Source organism: Mytilus galloprovincialis, chromosome 7 (assembly GCF_965363235.1).
Source record: "Mytilus galloprovincialis chromosome 7, xbMytGall1.hap1.1, whole genome shotgun sequence".
In the NCBI taxonomy this organism is placed as follows: domain Eukaryota; kingdom Metazoa; phylum Mollusca; class Bivalvia; order Mytilida; family Mytilidae; genus Mytilus; species Mytilus galloprovincialis.
Window position 1 is genome coordinate 51,578,733 of NC_134844.1, and position 21,327 is coordinate 51,600,059.

The 21,327-nt window shown below is 31.7% G+C and overlaps 1 protein-coding gene across 1 annotated transcript in view; it reads right to left on the reverse strand.

Moving 5' to 3' along the window:
• Window positions 1-3,272: 3,272 nt before the first annotated feature.
• The window catches only part of LOC143083233 (uncharacterized), a 60,460-nt gene continuing 42,405 nt past the window's right edge, over window positions 3,273-21,327 (reverse strand). The window contains exons 2-9 of the mRNA XM_076259481.1: window positions 18,806-18,973; window positions 15,226-15,338; window positions 12,208-12,370; window positions 8,098-8,211; window positions 6,998-7,186; window positions 5,531-5,659; window positions 4,281-4,359; window positions 3,273-3,840 (exon numbers count right to left, since the gene is read on the reverse strand). Of these exons, the coding sequence (XP_076115596.1) occupies window positions 3,504-3,840; window positions 4,281-4,359; window positions 5,531-5,659; window positions 6,998-7,186; window positions 8,098-8,211; window positions 12,208-12,370; window positions 15,226-15,338; window positions 18,806-18,973 (1,292 nt within the window). The 3' untranslated portion in view covers window positions 3,273-3,503. The remainder of the gene's footprint in view (window positions 3,841-4,280; window positions 4,360-5,530; window positions 5,660-6,997; window positions 7,187-8,097; window positions 8,212-12,207; window positions 12,371-15,225; window positions 15,339-18,805; window positions 18,974-21,327) is intronic.

Genomic DNA, 21,327 nt, shown 5'->3' on the forward strand with positions numbered 1-21,327 from the left:
GATTTTAAATTGTAGATTTTTCTTTTAAATTCCACCTAGTAGGTACATACTAGTTTTTAAAAAGTTTATCTTTTCAATACATGCAAAATATAAAGAAAATAAATCAGGATACTGTTATTTCATGTGATGTCAAATTTGTTAAAATCGCCTTTTCTTAATTCGTAAATAAGAATGATCATAACCAGAGCTGTGTGTTAAAATGAATTCTCCACTTTTGAGAATTTATATTGTTATTAAACTTAACAGCTTATAATTAGTTGCCTTTTGGTTGATTTTATACATTATATTTTAAGTAACAGTGACTGGTCATTTCATTTTGTATTGGTTTTTTTTTTTTTCGATTCGTTCCAATTTTCTTTCCTTTCGCACTTTACAGGTATCCCTCTCTTCACCTCTTTTAGTTTTTATCATTTAGTGAAATCAACTTCACAAATATATCATATAATATATTCATATAACAAAAGACACGTTTCAAACTATTGACTTGTCTTATTAGGTCCTATTTAATAAAGAGTTACCACCATCACAATTTTAAGTTACGATCATCCTGAACATTTTTGTTTTTTTTAGTTACGACCATCATGCTCGAATTATTGAATGATCATTTTACGAAAATTGGAATGTTTTTATGTATCAAATTTTGTTTCAATATCAACGCACTGACGATTAGTATGTATGAGACAAGCGGTTTTACTGAAACATTTTTTTACTGCACGAAAATCGGAAAAGAAAAATGTATCCCTAGAGTTGTCTCCCATCTTCGGATGGTCGTAACTTTAAGTTACGACCATCCGCCTACCACCAGTGATTTAATCGCTGAAAGTGCACGACTATCTTTTCACTGCGATTTTTCAATAAGAATTTGACAATGTCAATAAATTGCCAGAACATATTGGACAAAATTCCAATTCCGGCTATCAAATGTTTTCAAAGGGATTACGTTGCGTCCAATTCAGACAGGACAATTATTTAGAAAAGTGCAACTGTGCAAAAAAAGCTTAGTTCTAATGTGATATTTTTTTATAATTTCATTTTTTGTTAACTAATTCAGCTGTCAATACCTGTTATAAAATCTATCAAATTTCTGAGGTTGTCTCAGTTGAATTCTTCATATCGTCTAGACCTTCAATGATTGACGTTTGTCCGACAGACTAGTATTCAAATTCTAATTTTAATTTCCATCTTAGTATTTCTCTTATCTTAAGATAATCACGACCAACTAAGTCAAAATGGTTCTAACCTTTTATAAAATATAAAAAAGATTAAGGCAATAAAGTTATATACGGAACGGACCAAATCGATTGGAAACATAACAACCAGGAGAATCTTTGATCAAATGCAATACAAGTATCAAAGTCTTAGTCTGAATCGGAATTCAATCCAAAAGAACTATGACACAATACAGTCTGCAAATGACCAAACTTTTATAAATAAAAAAGACTTGTTTTCAATTCATTGAATGTTGAAACTGGGATCATTTTCTTTTTTAAAAATCCAAAGAAGTGTTTTCTTATGACGGACGAAGATGTCTGTTACATTTGCGATCTTTGTCTTCGTTAAAGTATTTTTGTGAAATAAGTTTATAACAAGAATGTGTCCATAGTACAGGGATGCCACACTCACACTATCATTTTTCCTGTTCAATGGACCGTGAAATGGCATTCAAAACTTTTATTTTGGCCTTTAATTTAGAAGATAATATCATAAGGAACATGTGTACTATGTTTCAAGTTGATTGGACTTCAACCTCATCAAAAATCCTTGAATGACAGACTTTAACCAAAAACTTTAACCTGAACTTTTTACTTTCATTTTCTATGTTCAATGGACCGTGACATTGGTGTCGAATCTTTAATTTGGCATTGAAAAAGACAAACTCGTATAATGGGGAACATGTGTACTAAGTTTCAAGTTAATTGGACTTCAACTTCATCGAAAACTACCTTAACCAAACACTTTAACCTGAGCCAGACGAACGAAAGGACGCACATACCAGCAAAAATACGTCATACACGCGTTTCATCTACAAAACACTCATCAATTACTGTACTGCTAAATCAAAAAATTTGCAAAAGCCAAATGAAATTCGAAGTGGAAGAGCATTTTGAGCCCTAAATTCCTAATGGTAAACAGGAGCAAAGCATTTCTATTAATATTCCCTGTTAGTCAAATTTTTATCCTTCACTTAGCGTAGATGAAAGCTCATAGAAAAGAAAAACGATCGATTCCGATTTTGAGATTAGAAGGTCATGGTCTCAATGCCATTTAAAAACCCGATAACCTTTATCAAACTTATACTAAATTCTCCCGACAAAGATTGATTGTTAGAAAACTGTTTCCCAGTTTCTAACAATGACGTTATTTTAGATAAATACATCTTTGGACATACAGCCGGTTTAAGACATACAATGACAAACTGGGTTTCGTAAAGACTCCTATTGATTTTGATTTCTATCAGGAATTGCTTTGAATATATACGCATATCCTTATTTGTATCAGGTATGTTTTGTCAAACATTTACAATTTAATTTCATGATTTATTAGATGAATGATTGTAAAGTGTACTTGTCCGTCTTGCAGGTAGCGTCTGACATTGACCTCGTATCAGTGTTCGTTGGTTAATATCAAATTTCATAGTTTCAGATTATAAAAATTTATGTTGTTTTGTTTCACCACATTCCCAATAAAGATGGTTTAGTCTGACTTATTTTTTATATGCGAGCATCCGTAATTTGGTTGTTGTCTATTATATGTGTTTTTTTTTCGTACATCCGTTCACTGGTATTCTCACTTTTATCATGATTAACTTTTATTGCTGAATATACGACATGCTTCCAATTCATTAGTTTCAAATGTAATCAAACCTATCGACTGTGAGGTACAACACTTTCTGTCAACATTTTTCTTTGAAAAAAGAGAAATTATGGCATTCTTAAACTTATTTAATAAAAGCAAAATTATTAGTATTTATACTCTGTATTATTGCTTTATCAAGTGTGTTTTCAATTGTTTAATCCCCATTCCCATGTTTGCCGCAGTAACATTCCATCTCTCCATCGTACGGCGTTTATATATATGATGATAGTTGACCGATCATCTTTACCCACTATGCACTTTGTTTATTTAAACATGTACTGACACTATACTTGCTCCAATACGGTTATAAGAAAGACAACTGGAATCGACATTGTAAACATTTTACAGTCACAATGACTAATTGATTGATCATTACCATGTGTGTGTGTGTTTCAACTTACAATGACACCTGCAACTCTAGTTTTTTAATTTTATTCAAAATATTTATGTATAAAAAAGCCAATTTGCCTAGAGTATTTTGACGAAAGAGATAAGCTTGAATGCGAAAAAGAACTCGTGAATAATAGCCTTGCACAACGTTTTGCTTAAAAAATGCAACCTTTGATTATGTAAATTAAAAAAAACAAAAATCCCAAATCACACGAACAATTAATGCTTTATCGAGTGATCCGCACGTCTCTTATAATTTAAAAGTCATCTTCCATGTGGCTGTACTCTGTAGAATCATCAACAACAACGGGTTTCTCTCTATCCGGTTCATGGGTTAGATCGTAGTTACTCTCGTCTTCTATTCCTTTTCCTTGCATTGTGTCATAATAACTTTCATTCGGACTCTGATTCTGACTTAATCGATGGTGGTCTGTGTGATCGTATGTTTCATCAGAATCAGACTGTCCGGGTGTACGTTTTCTACTTTGTTCCTGATTTGTTGGTGACTTGCTTGGCTTGTTTACAGTAGCGTATATTACTTCTTTGCCTGAATCTATTGGCACATGAACTGCATTCGATCCTCGTTTTCGTAATCTATATTGAATAATAAAAGTGAGTTAAATTATTTCCTTTAAGACTGAAAGGAAGGAACTTTAGTAAATATTGAAATAATGAGGTCATAAGATTCAACAATTGATATTCCGGCAAAAACACTTTCTAAATTTTTGGTGACATCATAGCAATACAACCTTTCCTTCGATATTTTTTTATCTGATCACGAAAATTAATTCCGACTTAAACATAAAAAACATCTCCATCCTTGAAGTTAAATGGTTTCTCTCTAATGTATTTAGCGCTAACGAAACTGTCATTGATTGCGCTTTTGTCTTTTCTTTTTTTCATCTTTCAATATTTGCGGTATTGTTATTACTATTATTATTTATTATTTATGTTATATAAATATTATGATTCATTTGATCAATATCTTAATAATAATTTTTCGAATGGAATAGAAAAGATAGGTTTGCATGTACCTCATATAAAGAACTATGATCATGGAAGCAACTACAACTGTCAACACTGATGTGATAACCAACACAGTAACCAGTAGTTCTGTGATAAACAAATGGTTTAAGATAACTACAAGACTATTCTCATTAAACTTGTGTTTAAACAAGAGATTGTTGTAAAATAAGGAGTTGTCGTTTTTGATTTAAGAAATAATTCATGGAAGCCCTAGAGTTGTTTTCATTTATATTCGATTATTTTACCTTGAGAGTTAGGAGATACAGTGAATAACAAAATGTCCTCCAAGATATGTTATCGTATGTAAATATATATGTTGTCAAATTGTTTTCTATTTAAAAAAAATCTATTGAATATTTTTATATTGGACATTTAATCGTATTTGTAGTTGACAAAATGTTAAAAGTATCAATATAGTGAATTATTGGGCGCATTGCCCAAAAAAAAAATTTGAAAAAAATCCAATTTTTCATTTGCGCCACATAATAAAAACTTCATTTGCGCCACTTTACAGGTAATACAGGTAATATATAACGCAAAAGTTAGATATTTATTGCTCTAAAAGGTTTGTTTTAAGTATTGAATTTCCCTCTGGATAATTCAGTGAGTTCATCTTTTTTTCTGATACAAAACTGAGAGTCACAAAGGTTTAAACTGAGTTATGTGTAGTGTTTACATGTTAGAGCAGTCAAGATAGAAATTGTCAATTTACCAGACATTAATACATCAGGACCGTCGCTTATGTTTTGTGACAGACTTATAACTTTACTATAGAATAAAGTGCTTAGCACTGTCTTATAATTTTACTCCAGTGTATAGTGCTTTCTTTTATGTTTTATGTTAGGTTTTATGATAACGTTGATTCATAAAAGATCTGAGTTTTAACCAAAAAAAAATTAACATAACTCGTATGGTTTTATGATGATTGATTTCTGAGGAATATTTTTATTTATGCCAAAAAAACTTTGCCTTTATTAATAAGTGTTTTTCAGGATTTTTTAATACTATTTACCTTATTTACCTGTATTTACATGTCATATTTGCACAAATGAAAGATTTCAGAATTTGCGCAAATGAAATATGGTTTGTGGCGCAAATGAAAGATTTTTTTGGCGCAAATGAAATGCCAATTGGCGCAAAAGCAAAGAGCCAGAGTTATTTATAGCTGTAAAATAGATAAAAGCATACACCACTTATTATTCAAATTAAGTTAAAATAAACAACTAACACTTCTGTTTCCTAATTACATGTATCTCACCTCTGGTAGTATCCCGGTTATCGACTTTAGTCCCTAAACACAAGACAGGTAAACGTGTTTTACAAGGACTAGGATATTGCTTGGTTTTACCGTTTTGTTGTACTTGTACTGCCATGCAAAATTCTGGATCTTTGGATAGTGAAAAATAATTCATGAGTAATTAAAATAAATTATATGTCGTAATTGTTTCTGTGTTCCGAATTATTCATATTGGTTTTATGAATGATTTCTTGATTTTAATGCATATTCATAAACAGATATTGGACCTCGATGAAACTATTTTACCACAAGCGTCATATTTGGCGAAATTTGAAATTCAGGCTCTAAGGGGTTGGAGGATTTTGAAAATACAGCGGGAGTTACATTTTGTACGACGTTGCAATTTGGTTATTGTATCTAGGGTTGACGTCAATGCAGGAAGTAGCAGTTCAGAATATTTATGAAGTAAACGTTATGGTTTGGTTTCTGCTTTTACATAACGATAGTTGATTCATCTCCGCCATTTATTTTCTGTCGTCTTTTTTTATATAATAAAACACGTATTAAGTGTTTCGGGGCAATAGTTGCACCTTGTGGACAATAAACTTAATATTCCAGTCAATAATTATACAATATATGCTTTTTTCATAGATAAATCAAATAAATATTATTAAACGATTCCCGATTGCTGCATTTCCATTAATGGTTCTTAACTCTCTTGCTGCCAGAGGTACACATGTATGTCAACACCGGATGTGTTGCAGGTACACATAATTATGGCAATGTTTTAATGTATGTAAGCTTCTCATCATTGTTTTATCTCTTTATAATAAAAGACAGAAGTAAAAACAGTGTTATATTTTTCTTCAATGGCTCCAAATACACCTAATCGCTATTAATTTCATTCCGGGTAAGTTCTTTAAAAATTACACAACTTTGTCATCCAGTTGAAGCTATCTGTAATCCTGTGTAAACAATGCATAATGCATGATACTTTATAATGATAGCTGTTTAAACGATCGTTAATACTTCAAACAAAAAATGTGTTACTATATTTTGAGTTTTGATCAAGTCGATCATAATTTATCAAAGTTTTCTAGTTATCGGTTTGTAAATTTGTCCCTCCCTCAGCTCGTAACTGATGACATTTGTTTTTTATTTTGCCTATTCACCCATACTGAAAGTTGTTATTTTTCGGATTGGACCAAACAGCGATAAGGTGAATTGTAACGGTCATTAGAGCGAGATATATTGAATGACGTCATTGTTAGGCAGGTGACGTCACAGATGTCGATATATCGTGTTTTTACGGCACACGAAATGCAACTTTGAATAGCTACTGGCAGCAAAAGGGCTACTATTTCTAGGTTCGACCATATTTTTTTAAAAATAAAAACAATTAATACAATTTACTCCAAGTTAAAATTTTTCACAACCGTTGATATATGGTAAGCAAATTGTTTGACTTCCAAATAACGTATAACATACCTTTTCGCACCGAATCGTGCGTCATAAATCGCCTTGTATTTGATAACCAGTAACTACCATTGATGTCCAGGGGCGTGTCATAGGGTATTTGACTATGCCGCGCTAGAAACGTTGGTGAACATTCAATGAATGATTCAATCCAAGTTTGTTTTTTAGTTCTTTGCGCATAGAAATCGTTGCGATATCTATCTAGAAAACAAAAATTACCAAATGGATTCATAGTTTAAGCAACATTAATTATGTTTTAAATAAAAGGGAAGGCGTCCGACATGTAAATGAAGAAAAAAAAAAAACAGTCCAATATTTCAAAAACAAATGTAAAAACAAAGTTATCGTAATAATATCATGTCAATTGAATAATGGGTACAAATGTATATATTGAAGAAATAAAAACAAATTTGTATCAATTGTATAATAATGCATAGTTGATCAATATCTTACTATCTCCTTCCGAACTAAAACTTCCTTGTTAGTACATCATTGACCGTAGACGGACATTTCATTACCAAGTTTTGTATAATAATAACTGTATTGAATATAAAAAAGAAGATGTGGTATGAGCCAACTCACCACTAGAGACCAAATGACAAAGAACAGTTGCTTCAATAAGCAAACCCCGTTCTGCCCGTGTCAGCTATAAAAAGGCCGGAAATGACAAATGTAAAACAAGTCAAACGAGAGAAATAACGCCTTATTTATGTATAAAATATGAACGAAAAACAAATATGTAACACATCAACAAACGACTGAATTACAGGACCCTGACTTGGGACAGGAAAACATACAGACAGAACATTGCGGGTTAAATATGTAAGCGGGATCACAACCCTCCCCCTAACCTAGGACAATTATGTAAAATTACAACATAAGAACGAACTATAAAAATCAGTTAAAATCTCACCAGATGGATACAAATAGAAATTCTACACAGAGTGCAGGTGGCCGGGTACTTGTTTATCCAATCAACAACACGAAGCTAAAAACAGGTCTGAGAGTACTCGCAATCACTGACAGCTAGTTCAAAGGCACAAACAACCTATAAAAATCACGCTTCTAAAACTAAAGTTTTAAATTGTGATACTGTAATATTGTTTACTTACCTTTTAAACATATAGGAAACAGTTCTGCCAAACAATCAAGTGCGGTATATCTTAAGAAAGGCACGCCCCTAGATACAGATAAACACTCTCCAATAGTTTGTGTTGTGATGCTAACTTAAAAAAAGTGTAGATTAGTTTCATAAAATGTGTCAATTTACCAATATATCTAAGTATGTCATGTATAAAATACTTTAAAAGATTATTTGCCACTTTATAATTTAAAAGAATATTCATATCATACTAGTAATTCCCAAAACTTGTTCTTACTTATTTTTCATTGGACACAAATGACGTCATTGGCAATTATTATTGCTTGTGCATTTTTCGCATTGAGAGGTTAAACATTACTGATAATTGGAAGCTTGTGACTTCGTCCTGTCCTCAGTTCATTACGTTTACCTGCAGCTTTTTCGTTTTATTTGCGCACATTATTTCACAGTTTACTAAGGTAAATACAGGTATAGTTTACTAGTCTAATTTATCTATTCTAGCTATTATTTTCGAAAAAAGAAAAGCCGTATAATAATGCACAAGCAATAAGTCCTGGAAACAGAAACTGATAACAATGTAAAAACATAGAAAACTAAAGAATTAAAGTTTTAATTTTATAAAGAAAAACTAATCTTAATTTTATATAATATAAAAAAAAGATGTGGCATGATTGCCAATGAGACAACTCTCCACAAGAGACCAAATGACACAGAAACCAACTATAGGTCATCGTAAGGCCTTCAACAATGAGCAAAGCCCATGTCGTTAAATCCTTTATAAAAGGACCCGAAATGTGTATATGCATATAACAATAATATAACAAAAATATTTAGTTTGCTTTTAATCTACTAATAACAAAATCAATCATAATACCAATAAAAATAACAATCAATTAACAAATCACTTTCCTTAAATGCTAACCTTTTAAAATAAGTTTATCTAAAAGATCGATAAGTTTATCAGAATCGTTTCTGAATGTCCGTTCACGGTAAACAACATCTCTGTAAAAATGTGGATGTGTTTTCCCATTTGAAATAGGTTTTCTACAGGTACAATCAAACTTCAAAACCAAATCTTCATTTTCATCCAGCAAATCCCTGGCTCAATAACTAATCAGTATTAATACAAAGTTAACGTTCGTTAGAGTTAAAAACGTCACAACAGAGACACGGATTGTAAATTATAAACACCGTAAGATAGTGCCAAAGGAACAACACCATTCAAAATGGGCAAATCAACAAACGGGAACGAAATCGTCCGTTTTGTCGTAATGATAGTGTGGAGTTTCCCGTATATAATTGAACTACTGAAATCCAGTAAAGGACAGTCATTATCGTTTACATTAGATTTATTCAAAGAAGGTTCCTTTGGGTTAATTTTGGTAGTATATTCAGAAAATTTCTGATTGTATAACGAAAAATATCATCAATAGAACGGTAACCATTGCTGGATTTATCAATTAAATGCAATTAAGACGGGTCTTTACTGATGTTGGTCATAAACTGTGATTAATAACAGTACACAAACAAAGCTGCTATTAAAGGGGCGCAATAAGTGCCCATTTGAAAACCTACAACCTGTCGATAAACTTTGTTGCCGAAACGTACATAAATATTATCAGGGAGATCATTAACAGCTTCAATCATCTCATCACACCGTAGAGTATTTACCTTTTTAATTTGAGAAAGAAGACTTTAAATGAGTTGCTGCAAATATATTTGCATTAAGATTTACCAAAACCCCTTTCAATTAAATAGGAACACCTTTTTTTATATACAATTGTGTGGAAGTGTAGTGAAAAAAAAAGTCAAAACTTTCAACAGAATCAAAAGAACCATCAAAAGCACGTTATTTATCTAAAACATCCAAAGAATGTTTCACACTCCGAAAATAGTTAATTCCAATATTTTCATAAACTTGTATTACAATAGTTTAAGATGAGTTCTTTGACAGCAGTTAATGAACTTGTTTCCAAGCACTGAATGATTATTTGTAGAACTCTAACTAGAGGCAGGAATGAAACGATATTCTGCTAATTTTTTTTGTGTATTGTAGGTAACAAATAAATAGTCAGGACCTTCGAACGTTCAAAATGAGCCTTCTGCTGTGTAATGGTTATGATATGTATGACACTCTATGGAGCGCTCGGACTTGAATGTAGATCAATTAAAAATTTTATTCTTAAGAACGTTAGTATAGTATTTACGGCAGACCACAAACACATTGTTGGTTGCTTTGTCAGCCGGTAAAAAAAAACCGCTGTGCAAGTTTTTGAAGTTTATTTCTTATTCTATATAGAAATCGGTTTATTTTGTACTCTTTTATTTATTTCTGATTTTTTTTTTTTCAAAATGTGCTATTCTGTTATCCACAACATTCATACATTTATTGAAATAAGAATCAAAAGATTTTGTATCAGATTTCCCCTTTTACACCAATTTTTACCAAAAAGAGGGAAGAGCGTCTTTAGTTACGTGACGCATTGTTTTCAATCTATTTTATATGGAGAACGTTAGTTTTTTTTTTTTCAAACAGTTTCTAACCCCTCTGTCCTGGTTGATATTGGGATTTCCCGTAATAACATAACTATAGGGATCATATCTTAACTTATCTGCAGGTCAAATATTTAGTTCCATACAATCAAAGAACACTTTGACGAATAATTTTCGTCTTCTATAATTGTTGTAAAGTTTTAAACTATTGGCAGATATGAAGTATTTTGCACGGAAGATGTTAACAAAACTCTTACTCGCAATTAAGGAAAACATCAACGATTTTTCAAACCAAAGGAATGTTAACGTTATTAGGACACACGGAGTCTATCGGTAACTACACCATGTTTCGACTTCTGCAAAGCAGGTAAAATACAAACCGAACGTACCATTTATTATCATTAAAAAATCGTAAATGTTTCAGCGGAACGACGCATACATGTATGTATATTGCCTTGGATTTTGAATGAAAATGTAAAACTGATATGTTACTATGTCAATTTAAGAATCACAAAAAACAAAATTTTGAAAATGGGATATCTTTCTTATGCAATTAAAATTGATAATGTTGAAGAAGCTTATATCCAAGTTTCATAGATTTGCAAACAAATTTATCATATTGATTGATGTGGAAGTCCATCTTTGAATAATTTCTGAAAAATGAAAAACAAATGGGAGGGGAGATATTTCTACATTTTGCTTATCTCTTTATTTTCATAGTTTCTGCCAAAATTTCAAAGAATAAATGCAATAATTGTTATTGGTGTCTTAATACAATAAACATCAGACTGTATTCTATAATTGTAACTTAAAAAATCGATGTTTTTTTCTCTGTAAAAAACTAAACATGCTAAACAAAGGAAAAACAGGTTACAAGTTTTGCTCTTAAAACTGATTTAATATGATCATATATGTTCAAAGATTCCTTTAATTCCACCAAGATTTGACAAAATTTGTGTTATCTAAACGAATGTAACCACATACTGACCGTTATGTTGACGCTCGACAAAAACAATATAAACTGTATGGATTCCTTTTTTTAAGTGAAAACGCATTTAACAACATTAGAATTGTAGCAATTTCCTTGATTAGTTGTTCTTTGGAATATGCCCAAAAATTTACAAAAAACAAACAAACAAGACTGTGTACCTAGTACAAGGATGACCCATCCGCACTGTTATTTTCTGCGTTCAATGGACCGTGAAAATGGGGGAAAATCTCTAATGTGGCATCAAAATTAGAAAGATCATATCATAGGGAACATGTGTACTTGTACTAAGTTTTAACTTGATTGTACTTCACCTTCATCAAAAACTACTTTAACCTAAAACTTTAACCTGAAACTTGCACTATCATTTTCTATGTTCAGTGGACCCTGAAAATGGGTGAAAATCTCTAATTTTGCATTACAATTAGAAAGATCATATCATAAGGAACATGGGTACTAAGTTTCAAGTTAATTGGACTTTAAATTCATCAAAAACTAAATGTATCTCGACCAAAAACTTTAACCTGAAGCGGAACAGACGAACGGACGGATAAACGAACAGACGGACGGACGAACGGACGCACAGTCCAGAAACGTAATGCCCATAAATGGGGCATAAAAAAGGTTGTATATTAGTACCTTTTTGGTAAACGGCATAATGATGTGTGTGTATATCAGTGTCCTCCGATGCGCAAAATGCTTGTCTGTCGTTGAGACATTTGTTTGCCATTTTTACTCCACATTCACGATTAACGCTAGATCCATCTAGTGAAATATTTTTTAAACAAGCACATCGCTTAACCTGAAAATAAAACCAATCATATTAAAGTTATTTAAACTGTTTGCATGCACATATTATGATATTATACACACAGCTTTGAATAAACAATGAGCCATAAAAAGAGTATTTTTTTACATGCTCTGCCCTTTTAATTTTGCGTACAAACAAATATTAAAATAGCCTCTAATGTATCTATCCTCATTAAGGAGTTTCGTCAGTGAATGTCTTATAATAGTATAATTATATTATAACTTGTCTTTTTTATAAGTAAATCGTGTATGACAGACATTCGACTGTCTTCATTACAATAATTATGTTCACAGTCTTAGGTTCGTGGTAATGCAAGGTATTTGCATATAGTGCATGCATTTGTTAACTGTTTTAACAGGGTTTTTTTCCATTATGATGTTTAAAGGTTCCAATGCAGCTCATCCCACAAATCTTTCGTCAATGTATTTACGCATTTCTATAAATAACATAGGACAGACAACTTTTAAATCACTAGTTTACAAATAGTACAATATCGAGCTAGAAAAGAATAGGTTACATGTTACAGTATCTAGTCTCAGCACTTTCTAGTGATCTTTAAATATTTCGTCACCGACCTTAATCATCATCGTTTTCCAGCATTTAAATCCCAATTTTTACATTTTTTTGTCATAATCTCTTAGGTTTAGATTTTGTCTGAAAATGTAATTGGATCGGCCTTTAAATTATTTAATTTCAGTCTCATGTTAACTGGATACCTACACGACTGGCAATGGCTGTCGTTGTGAGCAAAACTGAATATTCAAAAAAGTTATAACTGATATTTTAACATGTGTAACCGGATTAACCCTCTAATTTTTCAAAAGGTTGATTACGCTAGCATAACTTGATTGAACTAAGCAACTTATTTATGTCTCATATGCAGGTGGTCACGTTGGCACTCAAATTCAATGTTATTACCACAAAACCCCCTTTTCTTATTAAACCCAAACCTTTCTCATATATCTGAACAGTCGAGATAAAATACTACTCGACACTTCCTTGTTTACTGTTAACATATATCCGTTATGTGTGACAGCAAGAATAAGTAATTACGAAATTTACAAGTCATTCAAAAAAATGATCAGAAGACAAATGCAGATCCCTTATATTAAATCCATATCTCTAAAATAAACAATAAATGTAGAAAGTATGTGTATGCTGTATGTACGTAACAAAACATATTCAAATAATGAATACTTTAAACTGAAAAAAGTTCATACATTTAAAATTAAACAGGAGAAGTAGGAGATGAAAGTTACCAAGACACATGCTGATGTTATAACAGAAAAGGAAACAATTTCTCCATAAGAGAGGAGTTAATAGTTGTAATGGTGTACTTTAGTTTTTCAATTGATTCTTGTTTCCTTGTGCCTAAACTTATTAGTATTTTGGTCACATATTCGACTTCTTCAAATGCACATACTTACACACATTCAGAATTAAAGGCGAAGTCATTATGAGTACTTACCTACATGTAACTATGTTAATATACTCTTAACTTGAAAAGAATGTCATGCATACTAAGTGTATGAATATTGACGATTCCCTCTATTATTTTGCAAGTTCCAAATTTCTTCCGTCATAGATCCTATATATATATTATCTTTACAACTCAGGAAACTAGTTCAGTGGTTGTCGTTGGTTCTCTCAGTCATATTTGTTTTTTGTAAAAATAAAATCTATTAATTATGCCGTTAGTTTTCTCAATTGAATCGGTTCAAAAGGTTTCATGTGGGGTTCTTTAATAGCTGGCTATACGGTATTGTTTTTCTTATTGTTAAAGTCAGTACAGCGGCATATAATTGCTTACAACCACTTGTTGTCTCACTGGCAATCACATACCCCATCTCCTTTTTTTACATTTAGAAAATATTTGAACATCGTTATCAATATGCTACCTTTAGGGCGGCGTTAACACATTTTCGATTATGGATCCCGTTTGAGATAGGACAGTGCTAACACATAAAAAGTTACAAAGTCGGATTACTATCCTCATTGATCTTAAATGTCATAACAATGTCTAAAACGAGGTCGTTTACGTTCGTAACAGATGCATGTTACTACGGACAGGGGAATGATCCGGATAGGTCGTTGTAAAAATCTGAGACAAATCTCTGATTGATACAATCTTTGATTTTTTTATTCTTGAATTTACAAAATTTGGAAAACTATGACGAGGAATTAAAAAGAACAAAACTAACAATTATTGGAGGTGCACAAGTTTATTCTTTTATTGGAATTCAACTACGGTGTAAAATAAAATGTTATTAGTTACAAAATGTAATCCTCGGAGTTCAGTATTTTTGTGTTTTTACTTTTTTCATAATTAAATGAATTAATTACACAATGTTGGTATCGGTTTTTCGAAATTTTGCTAAAAGGGTTTTCATTGTCTGGTTAATTGCATAAAAAAGTACATTAGAAATTTGGCTGCAAAAGGGACGTATCAAGTCTAGTTACAATTTACCTGACGAAAATCCTTAGAAAATTCAATAAAAAAAATATTTCTCCCTGTTCGCCCTTTTTTTCCTTTCTATCCGCTAGTGCCAAATTTCCGGTCGCGATGATACACAGTGAAGAAGTTGATTACAAATTTGGAAGTCTTTAGCAAATTGTTGAATTATTTTTACTAATAAATGAGACCAAGTCCTTAAGAATTTAAAAAAAAATAGTCAAACATAGTTAGTCGAAATCAGACCAAAATATTGTTTCACAGTTTTACTTATTTCAATAAGATCAAAAAGTTATCAGCTGATTATTACAGGAACGACTTGAATAAATTAAAGATGAATCAGAACTGACATTATTTTGGACTGAATTAAGAAAACAATTTATTATATTTTTACCTGTAAACCGATGAAATGACAACCAGGACAGCTTTCTAAGCAATCCAATAACGTAGTCCCGCTGAGAAACAATTTCGAGGTATCTAATTTATCTTCTAGTACGTCAAAACAGCCTACAAAATATTTGATTTTTCCATCATAAAACTAAAAAACATTGGAACCAATTGTCATGCGTGTACTTTTTTTAAAATCTATAATGTATACGTTGTATATTAATCGTTCGTTTTAGGCCTCGATGGTTAAGTGGTGTAAAGAGTGGAACCTCTGTATCTAGCCTGTTACTACTAAGGTTATCAGTTCGATTCATGCACGTAACAGGTGCAATCGACCTCAATATCATTTCAATATGATTGCGAGTCTTCCTACTAAAGTCGGTGTTCTCTCCGATTTCCTCCGCAAATAAAAACTAGCCACCACAAAATAGCACACTAGTAGTGAAAGTGTCATGTTTTAAAAACACCAATTTTATCAATCAAAGATTCCTAATATATATGATTTGCATATCTATAAAACTTGATTAGACTGGTCAATTAGAATTTTTATTTGGTTTACATTTTGATAAACCATGTTTTCGAAACTACAGTCGTAACCTTCGTTTTGGATCTCTGAATGCGAATACACGATACACGTGCATGCATGGATCCCGGAATTTTAAAATTAAGATTGAAAAACAATTACATACAAAATGTAACATTTGTTTCTATTCTAATACATATATCACAAAAAGAAATAATGCATTAAAGCTTTTAAAATGTATAAAATTGAATGTAAATGAAATTTCATGAATGATAAATAAAATTTTCGTCATGGCAAAACACGACGTCTTACGAATGAAAACTTTTAAAAAAGAAAAATATTTTGTTACTTGCACGCTTCAAATTCGGATAATATTGCATTAAAGAAAAGTTTTCGAGATGGGTACTATATAACATTTTCATTTTAGATTCTGTTGCATTTAGCAAAGTTAACATTTATAGATTTTAAAAAATTGGTAATATTTGTTTTAACAGCTTTTCGACACTTACTACAAAAATATATGGAATTGAAACCTCACCCTTGGTTATTGCGACCTCCTGCAACTGAAACGTAAACACGCCAATTGATATTCGATTTAAAATACTTTTTCTTTTGTTCATACTACAAAAAGTTTCACAGTAATTGAATTAATTGTGTAGGTAAACATGCCACAAACTCTTTCACTTAGCCATTTCGCTTTGACTGACCCTAATTATGATTTATCACAAATAACGTAAAACACTCGAAAAGTCGTGTAGTATTAAGGTTACTGTCCTCTCAGACTTGTGGTTAAGAGTGCATTTCTTTCTAACACAAACGACGCAAACGGCTAAACTTGAACATGTTTTTGGTCATTTGTTGCTTACATACGTTTACAAAGTTTACATAAACTTTGACAAACTATGCACGCGCTACAACTGCGTCTACAGTGTGTTGTTCGTCATTTGTTACTTCAAACGCTACATTTGTTTTTATCTTCAACTTTTAATCAGTTATCTGCACGTTTTTTTTCTCGCTTAAAACAATGGAACAATGGAACAATCTGCAAAGAGACTTACAATGCAGTGAAATCTTCACCCATGTGTCTATCATAACATATCAACGTTACAAACGGATACCGTGCTAAATCAAGGCAATAGTTGAGAGACTTTTGAAAAGGACCCATGGTCCAAGTGCATGTAGTTATCGTCCCTTACGAATATAGTCCCTAGTGTAAACAGTGTATATTTTTTTCATACAATTTCCCAATGTATTTCTTGATACTTCATGCATGAAATATTAAGGAAGGGAATAGCATTACATGATGAAAAAATTGGGTGCTGAATCTTTATGCTAAGTTGTAGCTTGGTTAGTTTGAAAAGGTCTAAAATTTGTCTGAAACTGTCTAACTGAATTTTAGACCACCTTAATACAGAATTGTCAATATTTTGAGTTAGAGCTGGTAAATTTTAACAATTTGATATTATTTGTCCCAATAGTAGTACACTACACTGTAAAATTCTTTTTGAGATAGAACAGGTGCGATTTTTTTTAATTTTAATTTTATTTTTTATTGTCTTAAAGAAATGCACTACGAAATAACTGTGTTCTCGGGCCAAATGCTTTAATAGTAAAAACAAAAATCGCGACAAAAATTGTAAGTAATAGTTTATTCAAAGACAACACACTTTCATACATATGCAATAGAATAAACGGTCTTGAGATTTATTACGTATGTTAGTTGTAGGAATCGCATTTAATAATAACATTATCGAAAATTCAAACAGGGTCAGTAAACACTAATTAAACGATGCATTTGTTTCTACTTTTGTAGCGTTTAGCAAACGCCACACAACATTTACAAAATTTTGATTACAAAGAAATGTACTGTTAATCTCATGTTCGTAAACATATAGATAATTAAAAAACATTTATTTTTCACTCTATTCGGTCCAGCCTTTTTTTTTATTAGTTTATCCTGACTCTTTTTACATAAATTATCATTCTTCTTTTTTTGTTTTGCATCTCGTCTCATAATGCGTTTGATTAAAACTCATGTCTTTCATTTTTTCCTCTAGCCCCCTTTACATAAAAATCAAATGGTAGCTTACTATTAATGTTTAGCATCTGTCAAAATGTCTGCACTAAGTCAGGAATTCGACAGTTGTTATCCATTCGTATGATGGGTTTGAGCTTTTTATTTTGCCATTTGATTAGTGACTTTCCATTTTGAATATTCCTTATTCCTATATTTTTTGTCAGTTTTATAAATTGTATTTCTATTTCATTTGTGTATTACTCGTAAGAATCATCTTTTTCCCAGTGAAAGTAAGTTTTAAAACGTACTTACAATCAAAAACTTTGCAAATAATTGACATTAAAAAAAGTTTTTATTTTTGACGGATTTTTTTCTGCTGCGATATGTTTCTATTGATGAATTACGACACTTAAGCAACTACAACGCCCTTTATTCGTTATGGAGGCCGGTGTACAACTAATATCGACAGGATTACCTTATCCTTGTCAAAACATATCGTAGTAGTAAACATCATGCCATCGGCCTAAGACTTGACGACCAGCAGTCACTATAGATGAACAACCAGACCACAAAGGTCTCTCTCCTCTAACAATCTACATGTTTGTTTTAAAAAGATACGGTCTTTAATTTCATATAGAAACGATTTTTATACTTTGACTTTTATTTTCTGTTTTTATTCGAAAATATGTACAGCTATGTAATTCTTTTTAATTCCTAAGTAGAGTTATTCTTTTGAAAAATGTATGTTCTACGAATTTTTACACTTGGATTTCAATTAAACCATTTGTCAATTATGATCATAACATATCTATAGTGTAAACCATCTTATTTTCGCAAGCGATTTATTGCCGCAACGTCCGCTAATAAAAAAATATAGCGAAATTAGACCTTCGCGTATATGCTGGAAAATTGGATCTTGCCTTATATGATATATCTCGAAAATGAGAAGATCGCAAAACATAGTCACCGTGAAGTTACCATGTAGCTTCAAAGAATTTCACGCGACACTAAGTATGTGCGAATGTTTCTATGTTTAATTTATACTACCCAGATACTCAACCCAAGTAGAGTAAGTTCCTGTTACATCGACCCAGCTCCAGCCTGTATATGAGGACGATATGTTCCGTGTTTCTTCGAGAGAAGCCATTTGACAATTTTCTTTTCCCTCCAGCCAAGTGAATTTATCAGTAGATAAGTATGTTGATACGGTTCTTCCTGAAAATATAACATGATAATTTAGCTTTGGCTATTACGTATTACTTATCATGCTATTAGTCTGGTATCCGTATATAAGTACAAATGTACCACTGTGGTACATTTATTTTAAGTTTATATTAAGGTGGTACCAAACAAAATATAAATATTTGACAAAATATCTACTTTGACTATAATTGACAAAAACATAAAAATTTCAAAAAATAATGTTCAGCTGAATTTTCCACCGGTATCTTTCTGCAGTGTTATTAGTCCTGCATATTCGATCTTTTTCGTGAACATATACGTCAATGTTCATTCGAATGACAAACGCATATGTGAAGCCTTTATAAAAAAATTATGTCAAACTTTTGAGGTTAATTGAGTTTAGTAATCTCTTTCATATTTATAAATGTTCAGCATTTTTTTTTAACACATGGCACAGGCAAAAACTTTGTATTCTTACTGTGCCATGATCTGAATAAAGCCCAGCTAAAATCAAATATATGACATTAATACAAAATTTTCAAAATACTGTAGCAATTTATGAAAAAAGCCCAAAAGTTAAAACTTTAAAGTTGAGTTACCAACCTTTTACTACTTAAATGCGCAGTTTCCCCTTTATTTACTCTACATGAAAACTAGCGCAGGAGCCGTGTATTGATCGTCGTTCGGGTCAAACAGGGTGACCCGAGTGCGGATTCTTTTTTTCGTCTTAAGTCAGTCCGATTTGACTTGGTCCGAGTAATCTCCGGGGCAATTTATGACGCATTCGTCAAATTGCAACAGCAAATGAAATACGTCCAAACAATATTACCATAATATCATTTTCTATGTTCAGTGGACGGTAAAAATTTGGTAAAATTTCTAATTTGGCATTACAATTGGAAAGATCATATCATAGGGAACATGTTTACTAAGTTTTAAGTAAATTGGACTTCAACTTCATCAAAACTTACCTCGACCAAAACCTTTAACCTGAAGTAGGACAGACAAACGAACGGACGGACGAACGAACGGACCGATGAAAGAACGAACGGACGGACGGACGGACGAACTGACGTACAGACTAGAAAACATAATGCCCATAAATGGGGCATACAAATATTGCGAGTCTATATGTAAGTTTTAAACAAAGATCTTTTATTTTCAATTAATACATTTTTTTAATTTGAAACGTTTGACGTGCTATAGAATACCATACACTAGTCCGTATAGCTGACAAAACGAAAATAAAATGTCTATAGTTCCTATATTAATGTCTCATCACGCTTATTCTGCGACTTTAATACGATAATCACGATCTTATTCAGAACGACAATACATGCACGATTTATTCGATTGCAACACAATCTTTTGTTGATGTGATTCTTAAGTGTTTCTCGTTCTTTATATAGATTAGACCGTTGTTTTTTCCCGTTTGAATATTTTACACTAGTCATTTTCGGGACACTTTATAGCTTACTGTTTGGTGTTAACAAAGGCTCTGTGTTGAATACCGTACTTTGATCATTAATGGTTTTTATTTTAAAAATTGTGACTTAGAAGGTGAGCTGTCTGGGCTGTCTCACTGGCACTCATACCGCATCTTCTTATATCTAGAGAAACGTAAACAATCTTCACATTTGTAATTCATTTTAAACTGAAATGCCACCTCACATTCCAAATAATAGAAAATCTGTCTCAAAATGAACAAAGTAATCAGCAATATAAGTGTTGACAACATCAAACCTATTTTGACTAAACATTTATCAAATAAACCATTACTATAAAAATAAAAGACCACAGGAACAATTATACACCTAAATGTTCAAAACTTGTCTCCTAAAGACAATCTTATCTAATTCCACCAATCACTGACTCAAATGTCTGCTCAGTCCTGATTAGTTTTCCCAAAATAATGCATTTCAGTTAAAAACAGAAAAATTGTTGTAAAATTCAACATCAACCTCGCGGGACCAAAATTTAGCATGAGTAATTCTGATTGAGATTTGGAGATGAGGACCACAGCTTGTTCTAGGTGTAAACAGAGACGATGGATGCCAAATGTTAAAGCACTATTTGTATCTAAATGGCTAAGTAAAACAGTGAAAAAATTATATAATTCATTTTATACTGCACTCGTTCTATTTGAGCAGTCAAAATGTGTTGACCGTATATTTCTATGTCATATACAGTCACTGACATGATATCACTTTTCCTCATGAATATTTAAATAGAAATTGTCGAAATTATAATTAATCAATCATACGACCTATTCAACCTGTTCTTGTTTTCAATGTACACAACGACTCAAACATATTTCTTTGGCAATTTAAAAAAAAAAACATTCACTTATTAATATTTTTTGTCTGCAAATATAAATCATTATGTTT